The following is a 19,570-nucleotide window of genomic DNA, read 5'->3' on the forward strand; positions in this document are numbered from 1 at the left end:
TTTCCGTCACTTTAGTTAAATCGTGGCTATTTTGCACTAAATAGTTTCCTGTTTTTAGTTCAATTGTGGCCATGTTGCACTAATTCGTTCCCTTAGTTCTAGGGAAAATCATGGTCATATTGCACTTATTAGATTAGTTAACACTAATTAATCAACGCATTTAATTTAAATCATTACATTTCTGTTTACATTTAGTCATTTAGCGATGCTTTTATCCAAAGCAACTTACAAATAAGGAAAACAGAAGCAATCAAAACCAGCAAAAGAGCAATAACATGTATGTGTAATAATATGTACGAATAATATGTGACAAATCTTGGCTATTCTAATACAGTACAAATAGCAAATTTGTATTTTTTACAGAGGGTCAAATAAAGATGAAAGAGATGTGTTTAGCCATTTCTTGAAGCTACTGGGATTTTGTTGGGCAGATCATTCCACCAGTAGGGAACGGTTAATGTTAAAGAAAGTGATTTTGTGCCTCTTTGTGATGTCTCTGTAGTCCACTGTTCACTTGCAGAAAACAAGCTTCTAGAGGGACATAAATCATGGCCACATTGTACTAATTAGTTCCCTCGCATTAGTTAAATCATCGTCATGTTGCACTAATTAGTTCCCTCGTTTTAGTTAAATCACAGCCGCGATGCACTAATTTGTTATCTGCTTTTGTGCCCAGTAGAAAATACACTGCACTGTGCTGCAGAAATAGTAAGGCTAGTACAGTATGGTAATATGCTATTCTGAACAGAAGTAGACTACATAAAAGGAAATACACAACTGAAGGGGGAGGGGGGGGGGTGGTAGGAAGAAATAAAAAAAGAAAGAGAGAGGGGAAGCAAGAGACAGAGTGAGGGAAATAGGTCATGTTTTGAGGGGACGTTCATAGTGTATATTTAGCGAGACCTTCCTCCATCACTGACACAGCTGGGCCTAAGGGATCTCACAGATTTTATTTTTTGTAAGTGTGACTGAGGGGTTGACATGCCCGTTCTGACAGTCTTCATCCTAAGGGGACTTCCTAGTGTGTGTGTCTGGGTGAGCGTGAGACAGGCATCCGTCTATCAGATCTGTATGCTCCGTGCATTCTCAGACAGATCCAAAGTGATTGGCACAGAACTGTGCGCATGCTCGGTGCTTTCACTGCAGGGTTGTCATAATAGTGACATTCAGTGCTACAGACGGTCCTTTGCAGTCCTGACCTAATTATCAAGCATGTGACACGTGGCTGCCGACACAGTTCATCCCATTTCTCGGACCAGTCGTCAAAGAAACGCTGAATTTACAATACTCTCCTTAACTCCTCCTAACGGCTTTCACAGTTCACTCCCTCAGACTTGAGAGGAACAGATCTGAGAACATGACAGGAAACTGCAAAAATGCATGGTGAAACTTTATTTCAAGACTAATTTAGCTTTAATCAGTTACTTCCGGAGTTATACTTAAGCACATGCTCATTAAAGGAAAAAAATGTGTCATCTATTTTCAGAGCTGAGCCCTCCAGTAGCTTCTCTCTGCTCCTCTTTCCTCAATGAGAAAAGGTCTTGCTATTTTCTAAATGGGGACACAGCTTTTGCTGAGGTACAGCAAACTGCAGACATCTGCACCAGCAGCAACTTCATGCATTTATAAATCCTCCAACCTTTAAAGAAACTTCACCTTCAGATAAACGCATAATGTCAACATGAAATCCAAACTTATGTTCAAGGTCCTTAGAATACTGACATTAACATAATTACAAGATGACAACAAGAGATTGTACTGAGCTGATCACATCTTCAGACTTTTACATGAAGAACCGGCCAAAAAGAGTCTTGTTTGTTGATGTCTATCTCAGGTGGTCTGAAAACTATTTTAACATTTTTAATTTCCCCTTTTGATTTTTGAGAGATTACTCCAATGCACTGGTATTGGTATCAAGTTTTCTATTTTTATTTTATCTTTACGTGGTTTAACCACTGAAGCTTCCTGGGTGTCATTGTCTACAAGAAATTTTGCTTATACAGACTTTCATAGAAAGATCATTATCATTATCTCAGCCCAGGATATCCTAGTTCTATGGAACAAAAGCTGAAATATATATATATATATATATATATATATATATATATATATAGAGCACAATTATATGTACATTTAGTACAAATTCATATGCATGGTACATGTGGACATTTATTTCACACATTGTTTTTCTTAGATTTAAAACTTAAGTCGAAATGCAATGATTCCTCAAAGCTCTGCTTTTTAGGGCAAGTACAGCTGCCAGCATACAGTCTATGCAATACATTTTACATTTTTATGAGGGTGAAAAATTTAAAAATTTTTAATACCTGCTAACTTTCAGGTATCTCTGCTGGGGAACCAGATGTACAATAATGAATAAAAATGTTCCTAAATGCATCCCTCTTTAGAAATCGCAATTCATTTAAGCCCAATGTGTACAAATGAATCAACTCCACCTTCAGAAGGCCCATAAATATCACTTTAAGGTTAAGTACAACAATAAATGTGCAAGGAAATCCAAACAATGTTGAATTAATCTTATTACTGGTATTAATATATATATATATATATATATATATATATATATATATATATATATATATATATATATATATATATATATATATATATATATATATATATATGCAAACTATTTTGTACACATTGTCTTTAGTTGGTGTACTAAGCATAAGAACTTCAGTTTCTGCCTTTATAAATCCCAGATTGTTCCTCAATTTAATACAAGATAACTTACATGAAATGTATTAGGATCAAATTCAATCATACGCACATTTTATGAATAAGGTCTAATTAATTTTTACGGATAAAAGTACTCTATGATAGCATTTCCACTGGTTAGAGAGCTATTGCTAATAGTAATCTGTGGAAAAGCTTAAATGTCAACTAATTCAGTTATTACATTGCTGTTTAATTACACTAAGTATATCATGACATATATTTAGCATTACTGTGAAGGATTTATCAGTGCATTTAATTCTAAAGAAAACTATTTTTTTTTTTTATATTGTTTTAAATGTGGACTGAATGGCAAATGTACCATAGTGGTACACAATGAGGTCAACATTTAGTCATGTTGCATCTTCTGTAGCTTTCATTTGTCCTTGAGAATATGCAAACATTTCAGCTTCAGCTTCATTTGCTGCTAGAAATGAAAGACTAGTAGTATTTCAAGCTCTCCCCATCAGCATGTTCACATCACCTGCAGGACTATAAAACACTCACGTCACATCTCCCGCGTAGTGTCGGATACGGAAATCTCGATTGAACTCCATGGTCTTATCGGCGGGACAGAGCTGAGAGAGAGGGGGGGAATAATAAAAATCATCAGTTTCAATAGTCAAGGCATCAACAGAGTCTCTCCATGTTTTCGTTTCTATATGGGTCTAATGCAAGAGAATACTGCCCCCTTCTGAACCTGATGCCGAATTGCAGAGTCTGGTTAAATGAGGTTGCAGTTTTGTTCCATAATTCATGACGGGCCTAAAAATGTATGCTTATGTGAAGTGCTCGGGGGATTGCTGAGGCAGGAAAGAATGCTAACTCTTCCGAGTGCTTACTTTCCGGGAGGTGTAGTGAGGGTGCTGGCCCAGCTTTTTGTTCATGCTGTCCAGGCAGACGGTATCTGTGACTTTCCCTGCAGTGAGACAGGCTTCATCCAGGACGGAGATGATGCCCTTATGAGGCTGCTCCACTAAATCCACTATGATCTGATTGTTAAAGTATTCGATCTAAAAGAAAGAAAGGTCCAGTTTAGAGAAAAGGTGCATGGATTATACTCGGCATGGATTACGTTTTTGTATCATTCTCACATGTTGCCATGTGATACCCTCTCTCTGGTACTCTTCCTGCTCCTGCCGTAGAATAAGCTCAATGAAGAGCTGCTGTAGCTTCTCGTTGCAGTAGTTAATGCAAAACTGCTCAAAGCTGCGGACATGAAACAGGTATGATAGAATCAACCATTTAAAGTGCATTTGAAGAATTTGAATGCCAAGCAATATTAACAACTACACAATGCATGAATGAAACTGACCTGTTGTTATCAAAGATCTCAAAGCCGTAAATGTCCAGCACACCTATAACAGTGTTTTTGCCATGCAGGGCAGGGTTGTAGTCCTTCACTTCAATCACGCTATTAATACGACCCACTATCCATGCAAATAATCTCTCATATAAAGCCTAAAATAAAAGCCAGGACAAAATAAGAACTGAACATATAATACAGTACATTTTTGTGCAACTAATACAAAATACAAAACCTATTGTACACCTAAAACAGATGCAAGTTTTGAATTTCCTACACTCCCATTTCCCTGATACTAAACATACACTGATGGTAAGTGTCCGTGTCTTCATGTATTCATTCTTTCATGTCAAAAAGTTTTGAGTTTAAAGTTACAGGATGCTTACAAACCAAACTGGCAAAATTAAAAGGATTAGAGAACAATAAGGTTTTTAATATGCTACCTCTAAGAATCTTTGTGTAATTTGAATAACTAGATGATGAATGAGCCACAGACAAGGAAGACTTTTAGCAAGAAAGTGTATATAATACCTTGGCAAAAGCGTCTCTTCCATAGCTAGCTTCCTGCTCGTTGTGTCCCTTTTCAATGACCTCTCCTCCCCCAGTAGCCACTGTGCGGTACAGAAGTGCTTTTCTGGTATTCTCAGGCTCTGTGGACGTCAGCTCAGAAATGTGCTTCACTGTATCTTCACCAACAATTATGACATGCTCACCATCACTCGTAAACTGAAGGTTACCCTGAAACAATAACATTGCAAGGCATTTAAACCAGTGGTTAATATATATATATGTATTAATTGTTGTATTTAACTACTACATTGGCCTTTCAAATTAGACTGCGACCAGGAATTTTAACAGCAGAAAAGTCTTCCAGAGCACTCAGTATGGGACTCACCAGGTGTAGGATGGTACTGAGGATCTTGTAGATGGAGTTGATCTCTTCGGTAGTGAAGCCTATCACTTTCAGTGCTGCCATTACAGCTTTGTGACATAAGGAGTCATTATTAGATGCCTGTGAACATGATTTGGAATGACAGGGAGACAGGAAAAAAAGGAAAGCTGAGAAACACTGTATATTTTGAAATATTAGTATTCGCTGTACGCTTTATAAACTCTATCGGAGAGCAGAATGCTATCCATTCAGTCGGTGAAGAGGTTGTGTTCATAAACTGTAATATACTCGCAGGATAAGTACGTACAAGTGTAACTGCGGCTCCTTGACTGGTGTAGCCATATTCTGCTGGATCTCTCTGCAGATACAAAGACTTCAGCAGTTCATCAGATCCCCCTCGTAACACCTGCACAAACAGAGCATGTAAATGCTGATTTATCTTAAGTTTATTAAACATTCAATCCCAGTTCTTGCAGCATTTGGCACTCTTGAAGTAATATCATAATTTCATTCACCATAACCTGTACGGAAGATCTCACCTGATAAAATGAATGGAAATTCCTCTCTCCATCCTGCTGTTGGGCAACTCTAGACTGTAAATACAACAACAAGTATTTGTGTTAATTGCTTTTCTGTACTATACAGTAGGCCTATTAATAGGACTCTCAATCCACCCTGATAAAAGAGGACAGCTTTTCAGTAAATGTCTGCATTTTTTTGTCTTTCACTTATTTTCCTAGTAGAAGTTGCACTCAGAAGAATGATATCTCACCTCTTCTTTTATTTTGAATAATATTTTAATATATAACAATTTCTGCAGAGCACCAATGGCTTTTTATTGCCAAAGTACCACATACATACATATATATATATATATATATATATATATATATATATATATATATATATATATATATTATATGTGTGTGTGTGTGTGTGTGTGTGCGTTACCCTGTACAAAGTTACAATAGCCAAAAAAAAAAAAAAAAAACATTGTGTGGGTCAAAATTTTCGACTTTTCCTTTATGCCAAAAATCATTAGGATATTAAATAAAGATCATGTTCCATAATTTTATATTAGTAAAATGCATTGCTAAGAATTCATTTGGACAACTTTAAAGGTGATTTTCTTTATATCACAGTTATATCTTGGCCCAATATTGTCAGATCCAAATAAACAACACATCAATGGAAAGCTTATTTATACATCTCTCAGATGATGTTTAATCTCGAAAAATCTAAACTTAAGACTGGTTTTGTGGTCCATAGTCTCACACACACACACACACACTAATATATATATATATATATATATATATATATATATATATATATATATATATATATATATATATATATATATATATATATAAAACTATTAACTTTTAGCGCTTTCAGTTGTTATATCTAGCAAAAAAATAAAAATAAAATAAAAACGAACGTCCAACTAAAGCGATTCAAAAGTCGAGCATTCTATGATTCATTCCAAAAATAATAATTTAGCGCTAAAATTCTGAGAACAGTATTAAAGACCATGATACAATATTTCTATGTTAGCCAAAGTTTTGAGAACGTTCCATATTGGACGGGAAAAATATCTTCAAATTGTCATTGAACAATATTACAAGACTTAAAAATAACTGGTATATCACAAAACTGTCCTTTATTTGGTTTGAACAAACCAAGCAAAGGTAAACAATAACCTGTAACGTTACATGAAAACAAAAAGCCCTGCACATTCAGTAAAAACAGCTTAATATTAGCAAAACCTAGCCGAAAAAAAAAATGAGCTAACAGATATATACTGTATATTTTTTCATCAAATTGCAATCACCACATTCAAATCGAACGACTATTATTTTCCGTGCTAATATCACGTTTCATATTCATGTCATGTTCCTGCCACGAGTTTTAATGAGTACTGATACAGCACTGAAGGCCTCACCTTCTCCAGCAGGTAGTTGTTGATGTGTCCTCCTGTGGGGTCTCCGTTGAAGTTGAAATTGATATCCATGTATTTGCCGAAGCGGCTGGAGTTATCATTCCGGTTGGTCTTAGCATTCCCAAAGGCCTCTAACACACAGTTGGATTTCAGAAGCACGTTCTTCACACTGTGGTAGGACGCAAATACAGCAATAAGCAATAAATAATGTATAAACAAACGTGTTTCGTCAGCTTACACGTAAAAAACAAACTCAATATCATACTGCCATCTCTAGAAGTTAAATGTTCAGCCTTCTTCCCCAAGTTTAACAGTCCGTTAAACATGAACATTTGCCATTTTCTTTTCAAATAGTCATACAAATCTGTTTAACTATATTATTGTAAATAATACTGTAATACTGTAATAAAAGCAATAAAATGCTTTTAGTGATTAGCAATGATTAATCACATCCAAAAATAAACGTTACTGTGTACGTAATATAGCCTATTTCGTTGCCTTGTACCCACATGTGCAATGACAATAAAGTTGAATCTAATCAAATCGAATCTAATCTGATCTAATCTAATCTAATCTATGTGTGTACTGTGTATATTTACTATGTATATATAAATACACACATACACATGTTTTTATTTAAGAAAATAACGTTTGTTTATATATTAAGTAATTCTATATATGAGTATAAATATATACATGTAAATATTTTTTATATATATACTATATGTGTGTGTCATTATAGATAATAAATATACACAGTACAGACACATATAGCGAGTAAAATAAGCATTGAATGTATCACCATTTTTCTCAGTAAATATATTTCTATAGGTGATGTTGGCATGAAGCTTTCACCTGATGTCAGTAACAACCCAAGTAATCATCCATACAAAGACAACTAAACAAATAAGTTCAGAAATTAGAATAATCATAATATTTTATTTCACCCGCTGTATATTATAGAAACAAAAACTTTTATTTTGGATGTGATTAATCGGGATTAATCATTGGCCAGCACCAAATTAACTACAAAAGAAAATAAATATCCCTAGAAAGTCCAGAGCTGTCAGTATCCCCAGAAAACTAACCTCTCGACCTCTGCCCTCTGGCTGGGGTTAGTGATTGCTGCAATGTACTGCATAATGTACTTGCTTGCCTCAGTCTTCCCCGCCCCACTCTCACCTGAAACACAAGGAGATTTGTTTAGTCCATACAGTAATGTCTTAGTTTATCAGTTTTATCCTTCCCAAATTAAACGCACAGTGGACAAACTCTCTTCACGGTTCATCACAGAGTAATTCTGCTGCTCCAAACAGTTTTACAGATGCGCTGAAGTCAGCAAGGAAGAGGTATGAAACATGAAAGCAAAATAAGATTTTATATGCTCAGCTTTTATATAAACAGTCTTGCCCAAAAATATTGGCACCCTTGGTAAATATGATCAAATAAGGTTGTGAAAATTCATCTGTGTTGTTAATCCTTTTGATCATTTATTTAAAAAATTCACAAAAATGTATCATTTAATTGGATAATAAGAATTTTAAATGGGGGGAAATATCATTATGAAATAAATGTTTTTCTCTAATACTCGTTGGACACAATTATTGGCACCCTTTTATTCAATACTTTTTGAAACCTCCATTTGCCAGTTTAACAGCTCTTAATTTTCTCTTATAATGCCTGGTGAGGTTAGAGAACACCTCACAAGAGATCAGAGACCATTCCTTCATCAAGAATCAGTCTAGAAACTTTAGATTCCCAGCTCCATGTTGGTGCTTCTTCTCTTCAGTTCACTCCTCTCATTTTTCGTAGGGTTCAGGTCAGAGGACTGGAATCGCTTTAGCAGAAGCTTGGTTTTGAGCTCAGTGACCCATTTCTGTGTTGTTTTTGAGGTTTGTGTTTGGATTATTGTACAGTTGGAAAATCCAAACATGGTCAATTATAAGATTTTTAACAGAGTCAGTCACTTACTGATTTTTTATCTGTTGGTACTTAATAGAATCCATGATGCCATGTGTCTAAACAAGATGTCACCTCCAGCAGAAATAAAGGCCCACAACATCAAAAATACAGCTGTATATTTCATTGTACACATGGGGTACTTTTTTTCTCTGTGTTCACCAAACCCATCTTGAGTATTTGCTTCTAAACAGCTCATTTTTTAGTTTCATCTGATCAAAGAAGCCAGTCCCATTTAAAATTCCAATCATGGCTGATAACTGAATATGCTTTAGTTTGTTTTTGAATAAGCTATGATATTTTTTCTTGTAACCCTCCCAAACAACGCCATTTTTTTATTTTTTTAAGTTTTCTGAACCCGAGACTCAACTATTTTCTGCAATTCTCCATCTGTGACCCTTGGAGAGTCTTTAGCCACTCAAACTCTCCTTCTCACCACACATTAGGATGATATAGACACACGTCCTCTTCCAGGCAGTTTTCTAACATTTTCTGTTGGTTGGAAATTCTTAATTATTGCCCAGATGGTGGAAATGGGAATGTTCACTGCTCTAGCTCTTTTCTTAAAGCCACTTCACCAATTTGTGAAGCCCCAATGTCTTTTGCTCCACCTCAGAAATATATTCTTTGGTTTTTCTCAGTGTGATGGATGATTAGGGGAATTTGGGCTTTGTTTTCGCTCTTCTTTATATTTCTGTGAAACAGGAAGGCAGAGCTGGATGATTTCATGTTTATAATCACGCTAGAGTGCTCAGAATTGTGAATATGAATAGGAATATACTTCAAAGACATTTACAATTTCAAGGGGTGCCAATAATTGTGTCCAAAGAGTATTTGAGAAAAACATTCATTTCATAATGATATTTGCCCTCCGTTTAAAATTCTTATTATCCAATGAAAGGATTTGATCATATTTACCAAGGCTGCCAATATTTTTGGGCACAACTGTAGGTCTTGGATTGATAGTATAGGTTTTGGCTTGATTTCGATTGAAACAGTTTGTTCTTGGATTCTGTTTGAAGTATACCCGTCCCTTTTATTAATATATTTTAAGATGAACACTTACTGGACTGAAGCAGCTTAGATTTACTTTACTGCCCATACTTAAACATTTAAAAAATCATGCTAAATCATGTATCAACTATATTCCATCAGGCTTTTGAGGATCTCTCAATCACCATTTTATTCCATTGCTTAATATATGTTGCCCTCCATAATAAAAAAATACAGAGTTAAACTAACTAACTAAATTCATTTACATATACAAAAATACCATGCAGTTCTACTTTTAGTGTATCTAACTGGTATATTTAAAGTCTGCAAAATTAGAACTAAATTTGTACTTAAGGCCCTTTTATTTTGCAGAAGTGATGCTGAAGTCTAACAAAATATATACCAACTTTTATTTTATTGTGCTAAAACGAAACTATTGCAAGTATACCTCCAGTACCCTTTAAATATCTTGCATTTAAAGACCAACATTATTCAAAGATCATACAATGCTCATCAAAAGTGACAATAAAACACATTTAAGGTTTAATATTAAGAAATGTGCATTGTGCACAAGTAGTACTCCAATAAAAGTATAATTATAATTTTTATATCAGTCGTGAGCGATATGGCAATAAATATGTAACCAGATCTGCATATCCCAAACTGCATATTTTTGCTCAGTCTGCGTCTCTAAATAAAAGTGTTTTTACTCCTTGGGTATGTGAATTATATAAAAGATATGATAAAAAAATATGATACTCAACATAAACCTTTTAAAAATATTTTGTCTAAAAAAGTTTAGTAGATTTTTCTGAACATCATTTGATATGTCTAGGGTGAAATAATATATGTTTTCATTGTGCATTTGTGCATTTTTAATTTTGGTTGTCAAGATGGATTATTGTGTTGTTGATCATTGTAAGATTGTTGTGGTTGTTTTAGCTGTGACTGTGTGTTTAGTAGCTGATGTACCTGAAATGACGATGCATGTGTCTTTGGCTCGTCTCTTCATGGCTTTATAAGCGGCATCTGCGACAGCAAACAAGTGAGGTGGATTCTCATAGAGTTCCCTTCCCCTGTAGTTCTCAATGACCTCCTTCCCATAGATATCCAAATGTTTGTACGGATTGACTGAGACCACTACTTCTCCAATGAAAGTGTAGATACGGCCTTTCTCAAACCTGAAAACAACAAACAATACTGTGAACGATATGCATGTCAAGCTGGACAGCAGAAACATCTATAACAAGACTCATTGTTTTCATCATAGTGCTGGTTCCTTTTGAAATCGAGAGACACAAAGAACAACTGATGGATGCACTGACTGAGTATTACTCCAATGTGAGATGGGATCAGAGGTTTAAGATGAAGTAACAGATAGGAATTCATCCTGAATTTATTCAACACTAATATTATAAAACATGATGAACTAAATTTGAATCTATCAGATATCTTAATACAATTGGAGATTCATTTAAATTTAAAGAAGTGTTATAACTTGACGTTAATCTAGGTATTATGTGCTGCAGTACATTATGTCTCTCAGTGTCACACGGCTGTATTCAGCAGGAAGTGATACGGGGCTGGGAAGTGAGAACAGGAAGTGTAATAGGCCTCAAGATGACTCACTTTCTATATTTCAATCAGCTTAAAATATAGTGTAATCTTAGTTAAATAAACATATCCACTAACATGCTATCTCTTTCTTCCATACATCTAAAATACAAAGTTACAATGCATTAGTCATTGTAGAAGATGAAGTCTTTATACTCTTTCAAAACAAGCACTTTCGTGTTAATGTCGACAGACACTTCAATAATAAGACAGTAGCGGTAATATTTAAGGGTTCAGTTTGTAGGACTTGTTCCTTCACCAAAACATGAACTCTGGTGTTTCGATGTTTGAATGTGTGGTACAGTCACATGAGGCCTGGTCATACCTCAGCTGATAAAACAAACAGGATGGACAGGAACTGAGCTTATTTTTAAGGAGGTTTAAGATGCATAAGAATCTTTGATGGACAAAACAAGTGTGCAGTGAAACATCGCACACTCTTTAACATCACAGTCATAAAGAGTCTTGCGAAAAGGTCATCTGATTTTAACCAATGACATCACAGATGTGGGACTTGAGTGCAAATGCTGAATGTTAAAGGAAAGGAGAACTGTGTGATTTCATCATTAGAAGATCCTACTGGCTGGCTATGATCCGCTGTCGTAAGACATGATAAGATGTCATTTTTGGCATCTTAAGCTGTCGATGTCAGCCACTTAAATTGATATTTCAGTTATGAGCGGGAAAGTCAAAGGCGAAATGACACATTCTTTCCCCTCTGCTTTTATCTTCTTAAAATGCATCATTTTCTCGTCACAGCATTGTCTACCAAGAAGGGAGTGGTCAAAAAGGCCCAAAAAAACATAAACCAAGAATTAAATACCCACTTTGAAAGTGAAACAGATTTCAGAAGCAAGTTCCACAAATAAAAATTATTTTTTATCAAAGCACTGAGTAATATTGAGCACTGTCGTCTTGTCAGGTTCTTTATAACACACAATGTCCATTGAATCTCCTTACCCAAGATCATTTCAGTGTAAATGTTACCTTAACTTCAAGTTCTCCATAAACTGCTCCATGGTCACCTCGTCTAGAAGCACAAAGTCTGACTTTCCGAACTCCAAGCCCTCCAGCTCCGCCATCCCTGCAGGAGTCTATATGAAGGCCAAATGGATGGAAAGAAAAGTGGAAGGTGACGAGAAAGACACAGAGACCCAGCACAGACTGCCGTCCCCTCGAAGCCGGTAGAGGAGACGAATGTAGAGGGGGTGTGGCCTACATCTTGGTTTTTCATGATCTGAGGCTGTGCTGAGTGAAGTCAGTGTTGACTGCGGTCTGCAGGCCCAGCATGTCATCCTGTTCTAGAGAACATGTGCGTATTTCTGTACGCATGTGGTAGAAGGAACTATCTTTAAACACAAGAGTATTTCTCATGCTGCTGAGCTACCACAGGCCCTGAAAGCAGCCACAACGAAACCTTAACTAAACCTCTGTCCTGCTAACGAAACTGTTTTTTGCTCAGTCCTTTGCCTTTCGTAACCTTCCATCTGTTTGTTGTGTCATTTGACTTGAAACCAGTTTGGCGTTTATACACATGCAATAAGTCATGTATATTCAATACAATAAGTTATAAGTGATCATTATCTTACAAGAGGATGAATGGCATTTCCGAAAGCCCACCATCTTTCTCTGGTCCTGCAATCACATGAGAGTTTGGATCATAGACAGCTGTCAAGAGCTAGATCTCCCACATAGTCCGAGTTTTGCTGCCCACACACACTAATCTAGGATCTGTTCCATTCTTGACAAACCTACGCACAATCATAAACAACAGGACCAAACAAGGTACAAACCGACAGGAAAGAGCGCACAGCATGCCATTTATGGAGAAATAAAAAAGAAGCTGGGAGCAATACCAATGTGCTGTGATACCAATCAGCAGGGAAAGTTGTGGCCTAGTGGTTAGAGAGTTTGACTCCTGACCCTAGGGTTGTGGGTTCAAATCTCGGGCTGGCAATACCAGGAATGAGGTGCCCCTTGAACAAGGCACTTAACCCCCAACTGCTCCCCAGGCATCGCAGCATAAATGATGCCCACTGCTCCGGGTGTGTGTTCACTGTGTGTGTGTGTGTGTGTGTGCACTTTGGATGGGTTAAATGCAGAGCACAAATTCTGAGTATTGGTCAGCATACTTGGCTGAAGGTCATGTCACATCAGTGATACTATCACTGAACATCTTCATTTGGATGGTTCCATAGTATTTAACTGATACCAGTTAAACCATCCAAAATAACATGTTGTTTCTTCTTAATCAGTATTACAAATTGTGTTTTATTAAATACAGTACATGTACACATTATGTACATACAAAATGGTAGTAAATAACTGGCAACCAAAATTGAAATGGATTCAAGTTTAAAAGGTAGGACATTTGAGAGCTGAAAGTTCAGGTCCATGACAAAAATGTACTGCTCTAAATACAAAAGGCTATGTCATTGTGTATACTGACTTAAAGAGAAAGTTCACCCAAAAATGAAAATTCTGTCAATAAAAATGAAAAAGTTTTCAGAATTAGTAACACCTTATTCAGTTTATTGTAAGGAATGTTTATTGGATTACAATAGTTTGAGAACAATGGAAATCTGAGAATGAGCCACTATCAAGTCCCTATACACAGTATTTAATGTATAACTATTACAAATTTCATGGATCATTTCATATAGATTAACATTAGTCATCTGTCGATGAAGGAAATGACATTTGATGACGTTACAGTAATGCCTAAAATATCTGAAATGTCTAAAAAGAACCAAACAATACTGTGTTAAGACAACCAGTTAATCATGTGACCACTGGTGAAATTCTTAAATAGCAGACCAAAATTTGGGGCGATTTTTATTTTATTTTTTTAGAAAACTGAATCTGATAGAAATACTCGATAAATTCACACATTCTCTATTCATACAATATTAATTCAAAATCAGTACTTTATAAATTATAAGGAAAATTTATTTGTAAATACATTTCTCATATTTTAATGGTTTCAGCACAAGAGCTCGTTTCTTTTTTCTTTTCTTTTCTGACAGGGAGGCACTCAGTCCATAATTCAACCACAGGGCCTGCCTCACATCCTGTAGAGTGCAGAAAAAGACACTTCCTCATTGAGTCACCATGGTAATGAACTCTAGACAAAAAATAACTGAATACAATGCAAGTACTGCAATAATATTAGACAGGAGACACTGGAAATTAAATTTATTTGCTCCATCACATGTGAGACAATAATTTCAAAAATAATCACACTGATTGCTGCAAGATTGAGTAACATTTTATATTCTGGGTTAAACCCAACTGACAGTATTTGTGGCATAATTTTGACTACAACAACAACAAAAAAGGAGGGTTTAGAAGCAGAAATGTAAAGCTTATAATTTTACGAATGCACTGAAATTATTTGTGTTGTTTCAATATTTTTTTACAGTTGAGTTAGGCGTTTTAAAACACAGAAATAAGTGGAAATTAATTTCCATGGGAGTCAATCAATCACTTTTACATTTTCTTTTTGTAGTCAAACCATAAATTTCTCATGTATATATATGTTTCTAAGCAAACTGAACTATCAGCATAGAGCAGCATTCTCTTAAAGAAGTGTCTGACTATCAACATTCTAAAAAGTCTCAAAGGGTTCTTATATGAGGAAATCGTGTTTTAATGTTGTTTTAACAATTTTTACTTTTGTTTTTGAAATTGATATTTATTTTAGGTGTAAGGGCAGCCATTATTTTAGGAATGGACCCTTTTTTAGATATTTGAACTTCATGAGGGGGTGTCAAATCCTGCTTATTGTACGCTGATGGTTCTTGGTTTACTCTGCTCTCATTTCTGTGTTGTAACCGAGAGGCACTGTGTGACCTGCCACGGTGTGCAGAGGATTTAGAGGACTCGCGACCTCTTTCCTTTTGCACTTCTGCTTGTAACTGAGAGTCAGTCCAAGACTGTGAGGCAGGGGATCTACTAACAGAAGTAGTGTACACAGCATCAGGAATTCCTCCCAAGTCTGGGTTCTCCTCTCTATGCCTTATTTTTTGCCTTGGCAAAGAGCTGCTGCGTCGCATAGAGTCCCCTGCGAAGTGTCTTGGCAAAACAATGTTAACCTCCCGTCCAAGAAGCCTTTCCTTCGCATCATAACTCTCTTTAGAGGAACCCACCACTTTGAGAATGTCATTTTCCTCCTTGATTAAAACATTGTAGATCTTTTGGAATGAGTGAGCATTCTCAGTAATGTGTGTCCTTCGACTGCTGTTGAGTTCATGCAGGTCTATTTCTTGTGTGCGTAAAGATGAGCTGGTGTTCTGCATGAATTCGCGCAATTCTTTACCTGCATCTTCACAGGATCCTCCTGAAAGTTTAACCATAACAACTCCTGAATCGTCTACATGGCTGACGTGAGTTTGATGATCAGATTCTATCTTTTCAATAAAATCTTTCTTAAAGTGCATTACATATTTGAACGCGAGTGGATCCACAGGGAAGGTATCCTCAGTTTTCCTGTGAGACGAGGGATTCCACTGCTGAGCGGTTACGCTGGAGTCCTCATTGCTCCTGATGGGACTGCTCAATGAATACTCTGTGCTTGAACTAAACTCCAGTGAAGAGGCAGCCTGCACGAGTGCCTGTCTGCTTGAGGACTCTGGGGATCTTGAGTTTATTCCAGAATCTGGGTTTCTACCATTTCTGTGAATGTATCTCGATGTGGAATGAGATCTAGATTGATAGTCACTGGAGACAGAGTCAGACGAGAAGCCATTAATGCATTGTGAAGGTGTGCTTCTTTGCGATTGGTTTTCTTGAGCCAGGAGATGCATGAGTTTGGGATGGATGCGTTTTAGGTTAAGAAAGGTTCCCCGCAAATGCAGCTGTCCTGAACTGGTCTCTGAGACATCAAAGCTATGAAGAAGACTTCGGATCGTTTTCTGATTGTAGAACATGCTCACATCAAGGAATGCTTCAGCTGGCATGTCAAACTGAGAAAACAATACGAACAGAATAAGCATGTTAAGGAAATACCTTTGTCACCATTCACTTTTTGGCTGTTATTTATTCAGTTTGTGCAGTGCTGGTCCTCCTTATATGCAAAGTATATCTCAATATTTAAATAGCGCATCACTATACAATGTAAACATGATGGTAGTATGCAGACTAAACGTTAGGGAAATCCTAGACATTTCTTTTTTAATACTTAATCATTTATATGCATTTAACTGTTTCAGATTCGGACATCATGCATTGCATGAGGCAGTTAATGACATGCATATTATTAACATATGGCTAAGACTTCAAAATGAAGTTATCTGTCCGGAGCAGAAAAAGAACCAAAACAATGCATGCATATTTGTTTTAGATCTTTATTCTTATTTTATTCATTTTAGTCTTATTTGAATCTTGACGAACCATGCAATAAGTAGTTGAAATTCAAAAGCGCATTAGTCCATTAATCCTATCAGTGCTCAACAGTCTAAAATGTCGATATGTTTTTCAATATTAGATGTATTTTGATATTTGAACATAAAGCTTTCTTGAGTAAACTATATTTATAATTGGAAAATCATTTCAGCTGTGTGTTATAGTTTTTCTGACTGCTAGATGGTGCCAGAGCATTACTTTCAGAAAGCATTAATTATGCTGCAAATTAAAATTTGGATTTTGTCTCTGGGGCCCTGGACAGATAAATATTCAAATTCAAAAACAAGATAATAGGAGAATAACATTCACCAATATAATGTCTCACCTTAGGCTGATGTATCTTTTTAACATCCAGTGGGTAAAACTGACTATCCAGGTCCAAAACATGATTATGGTCCAAGACTCGGGGTACTAAGATATTGAATTAAAAAAAGAAAAAGAAATGTTAGTCATGAAATATGATGTTAAACTTAAATATATGTATAAGAACAGGACATCAATGCAAGTATCATACCTTCTGATTCAAAAACAACATAAGCCTGGCCTTTGTTGGAGGTGGGATATATCACTATTAAAACCTCTCCACCTTTGTTGCTGGGCCTCAGAAAGTGCATGGTTAATTTGTCAATCATTTTATTATTGGGGTAGTCGTCTGGAAGTCCATTCACTTCAATAACCATTTCCTTCACGTCCATCTCAACACTAAATCAATAAATAGTGGGGGGAAGTTACAAATAATAAATTAGCCTATTACAACACAAAATGAAGCAACATGACTATTTCTAGGGCCTGTTTGTCTGTCAAACAACGTTATTATTACTTAAGCTCACATAGATATGTCACAAGATAAAATATTTGGAATGACACAACTGTCTACACCTAGAGGACTAAGAAAAATAATGTTGCAGAGGGACTTGTAAAAATGCTATGCCTGAATATGAAATCCATACCTCCTCCTTTTCTTATCAAGTCAAAAACAAGGAAACAAACAATTATTAAACAAGAATTAAAATATATCCAAATAAGTTACATGTCAAATAATAATCATCATCATCAATACATTTGCACAGAAATTCATAATAAAAAAACAACACACAAACACAAATTAATTTCAGGTCATTCGTTCATTTACTTTATTTAATTTAATATATCCCGATTTTGAGTTCTTTTATATTGGAAGTAAACAAGCCAGAACCAACAAAACTGCAGTCTAACTGCACCGGAGAGAGAGCAGACGTTTGCTGAATCGGTTAAGCGTTATTTGTTTCGCAAATTGAGCGTAAATTGCACGGAAACACAGTTTCTGATAACTAAAACAGAGAGTTGCTGGATATCTTTGTAGCTTCATGAGTGGAGCTCTGAACACGGAAAACGTGCATTACAACTGGCGTCCCAGCATACCGTAAGGAACCGGAAATGCAGTGTAATTTGAACATAAATGTACAACAATTAAGGTATTTACACTATGAACACTCACCTGTTCATGATTGTGGATAATATACTGCAGCAAAGACTCGACCATTCTTTGTTCTTATGGGAAAGTGAAAGTGCGCAGTGCTCATGTTTCCACGGAAACAAGGGGGCGTGTCCACGTGAACTTGAAAAATAAGAGTATCTCTCTTAAAGGCACAATAGTTTTTTTTTTTTTTAAGAAAATATCCAAAAACCACTAGAACAGTGTTTTATATTTGGCTGACTTGTGTCCTTACATTATCCCAAATTTTTCGAAGAATGTTTAAATCCTCACGCAGTTTTAACTTGAACTTGCCACAGGAGCTGCTGAAACAGTTCTACTCAGCCATCATTGAGTCTGTCCTCTGTACTTCAATAACTGTCTGGTTTGGTTCAGCAACAAAAACAGACATCAGAAGACTACAGAGAACTATTCGGACAGCTGAAAGGATTATTGGTGCTCCCCTGCCCACCCTTCAAGAATTGTTTATACACTTATTTATTTGCCAATTTGTAAATCTCTCTCTCTCTTTTTTTTTTTTTTTTTTTTTTTTTGTCTGTGTGTTGTTGTCTCTATGTACTGGAAGTTTATGTCACTAAAACAAATTCCTTGTATGCGTAAGCATACTTGGCAATAAAGCTCTTTCTGATTCTGATTTAACCAGTGACACCCGTGTCAATGACATAATCCCTCGATGTTCTGTAGAAAACATGGAAACACCAAAGACGTTTTAATATAACAATCATTAATGTACAAACAACTTGGACATATCAAAACATCTGCACATTGCAATATACAGAATAGGTGCATCTAGCATTATAACAGAAGTGTTTAAATGTATCTAGTATGATAAAACGGCTGCTTTACACATATTCATGAACGGAAAGAGCAGAGGCATTCGACTGTGGCATAATAAAATAATAGAGAGAGAGAGAGAGAGAGTATGTCTTTAGTGTTACTTTTGATCAATTTAAAGCATATATATAAATATATATATATATATATTCACTAGTAGTGTATGTAGCCTATGTATCAAACTCATATCACATCTGGTTTTGGATAAAAATAAAACGTCAGGTCTGACAATGTTGTGTCTTTTTTATTTAAATAGATTTATTCGCAATATTATATTTTATTACCCATGGACACCTCTATGAATGCAGTAGAGTTGGACTTGAGGTATCCATACATTTCTCTTTCAAGCATACGTTTCGGTGCCTCACTATAGGATACGCCCCTTCCACTTATTCCTCACAAGCCCAATTCCATTAT

At 35.9% G+C, this 19,570-nt stretch overlaps 2 protein-coding genes across 2 annotated transcripts in view; both read right to left on the bottom strand.

Moving 5' to 3' along the window:
* LOC127979118 (unconventional myosin-Ig) overlaps window positions 1-12,636 on the bottom strand; it is a 54,364-nt gene extending 41,728 nt beyond the window's left edge. The window contains exons 1-12 of the mRNA XM_052584290.1: window positions 12,430-12,636; window positions 10,801-11,009; window positions 7,965-8,058; window positions 6,880-7,045; window positions 5,474-5,527; window positions 5,242-5,340; window positions 4,938-5,054; window positions 4,574-4,780; window positions 4,052-4,197; window positions 3,831-3,945; window positions 3,579-3,749; window positions 3,244-3,314 (exon numbers count right to left, since the gene is read on the bottom strand). Coding sequence (XP_052440250.1) covers window positions 3,244-3,314; window positions 3,579-3,749; window positions 3,831-3,945; window positions 4,052-4,197; window positions 4,574-4,780; window positions 4,938-5,054; window positions 5,242-5,340; window positions 5,474-5,527; window positions 6,880-7,045; window positions 7,965-8,058; window positions 10,801-11,009; window positions 12,430-12,524 — 1,544 coding nt within the window. The 5' untranslated portion in view covers window positions 12,525-12,636. The remainder of the gene's footprint in view (window positions 1-3,243; window positions 3,315-3,578; window positions 3,750-3,830; window positions 3,946-4,051; window positions 4,198-4,573; window positions 4,781-4,937; window positions 5,055-5,241; window positions 5,341-5,473; window positions 5,528-6,879; window positions 7,046-7,964; window positions 8,059-10,800; window positions 11,010-12,429) is intronic.
* A 1,984-nt stretch (window positions 12,637-14,620) lies between these two features.
* On the bottom strand, window positions 14,621-18,428 carry LOC127979767 (uncharacterized). The gene is made up of 4 exons (XM_052585388.1): window positions 18,323-18,428; window positions 17,360-17,547; window positions 17,171-17,256; window positions 14,621-16,406 (listed from the first exon to the last, which is right to left on the bottom strand). The coding sequence occupies exons 1-4, from the start codon at window positions 18,328-18,330 to the stop codon at window positions 15,102-15,104; spliced, it is 1,587 nt and encodes a 528-aa protein (XP_052441348.1). The 5' UTR covers window positions 18,331-18,428; the 3' UTR covers window positions 14,621-15,101.
* Between the last annotated feature and the right edge of the window lie 1,142 nt (window positions 18,429-19,570).

The sequence above is a fragment of the Carassius gibelio genome, chromosome B19 (genome assembly GCF_023724105.1).
Source record: "Carassius gibelio isolate Cgi1373 ecotype wild population from Czech Republic chromosome B19, carGib1.2-hapl.c, whole genome shotgun sequence".
In the NCBI taxonomy this organism is placed as follows: domain Eukaryota; kingdom Metazoa; phylum Chordata; class Actinopteri; order Cypriniformes; family Cyprinidae; genus Carassius; species Carassius gibelio.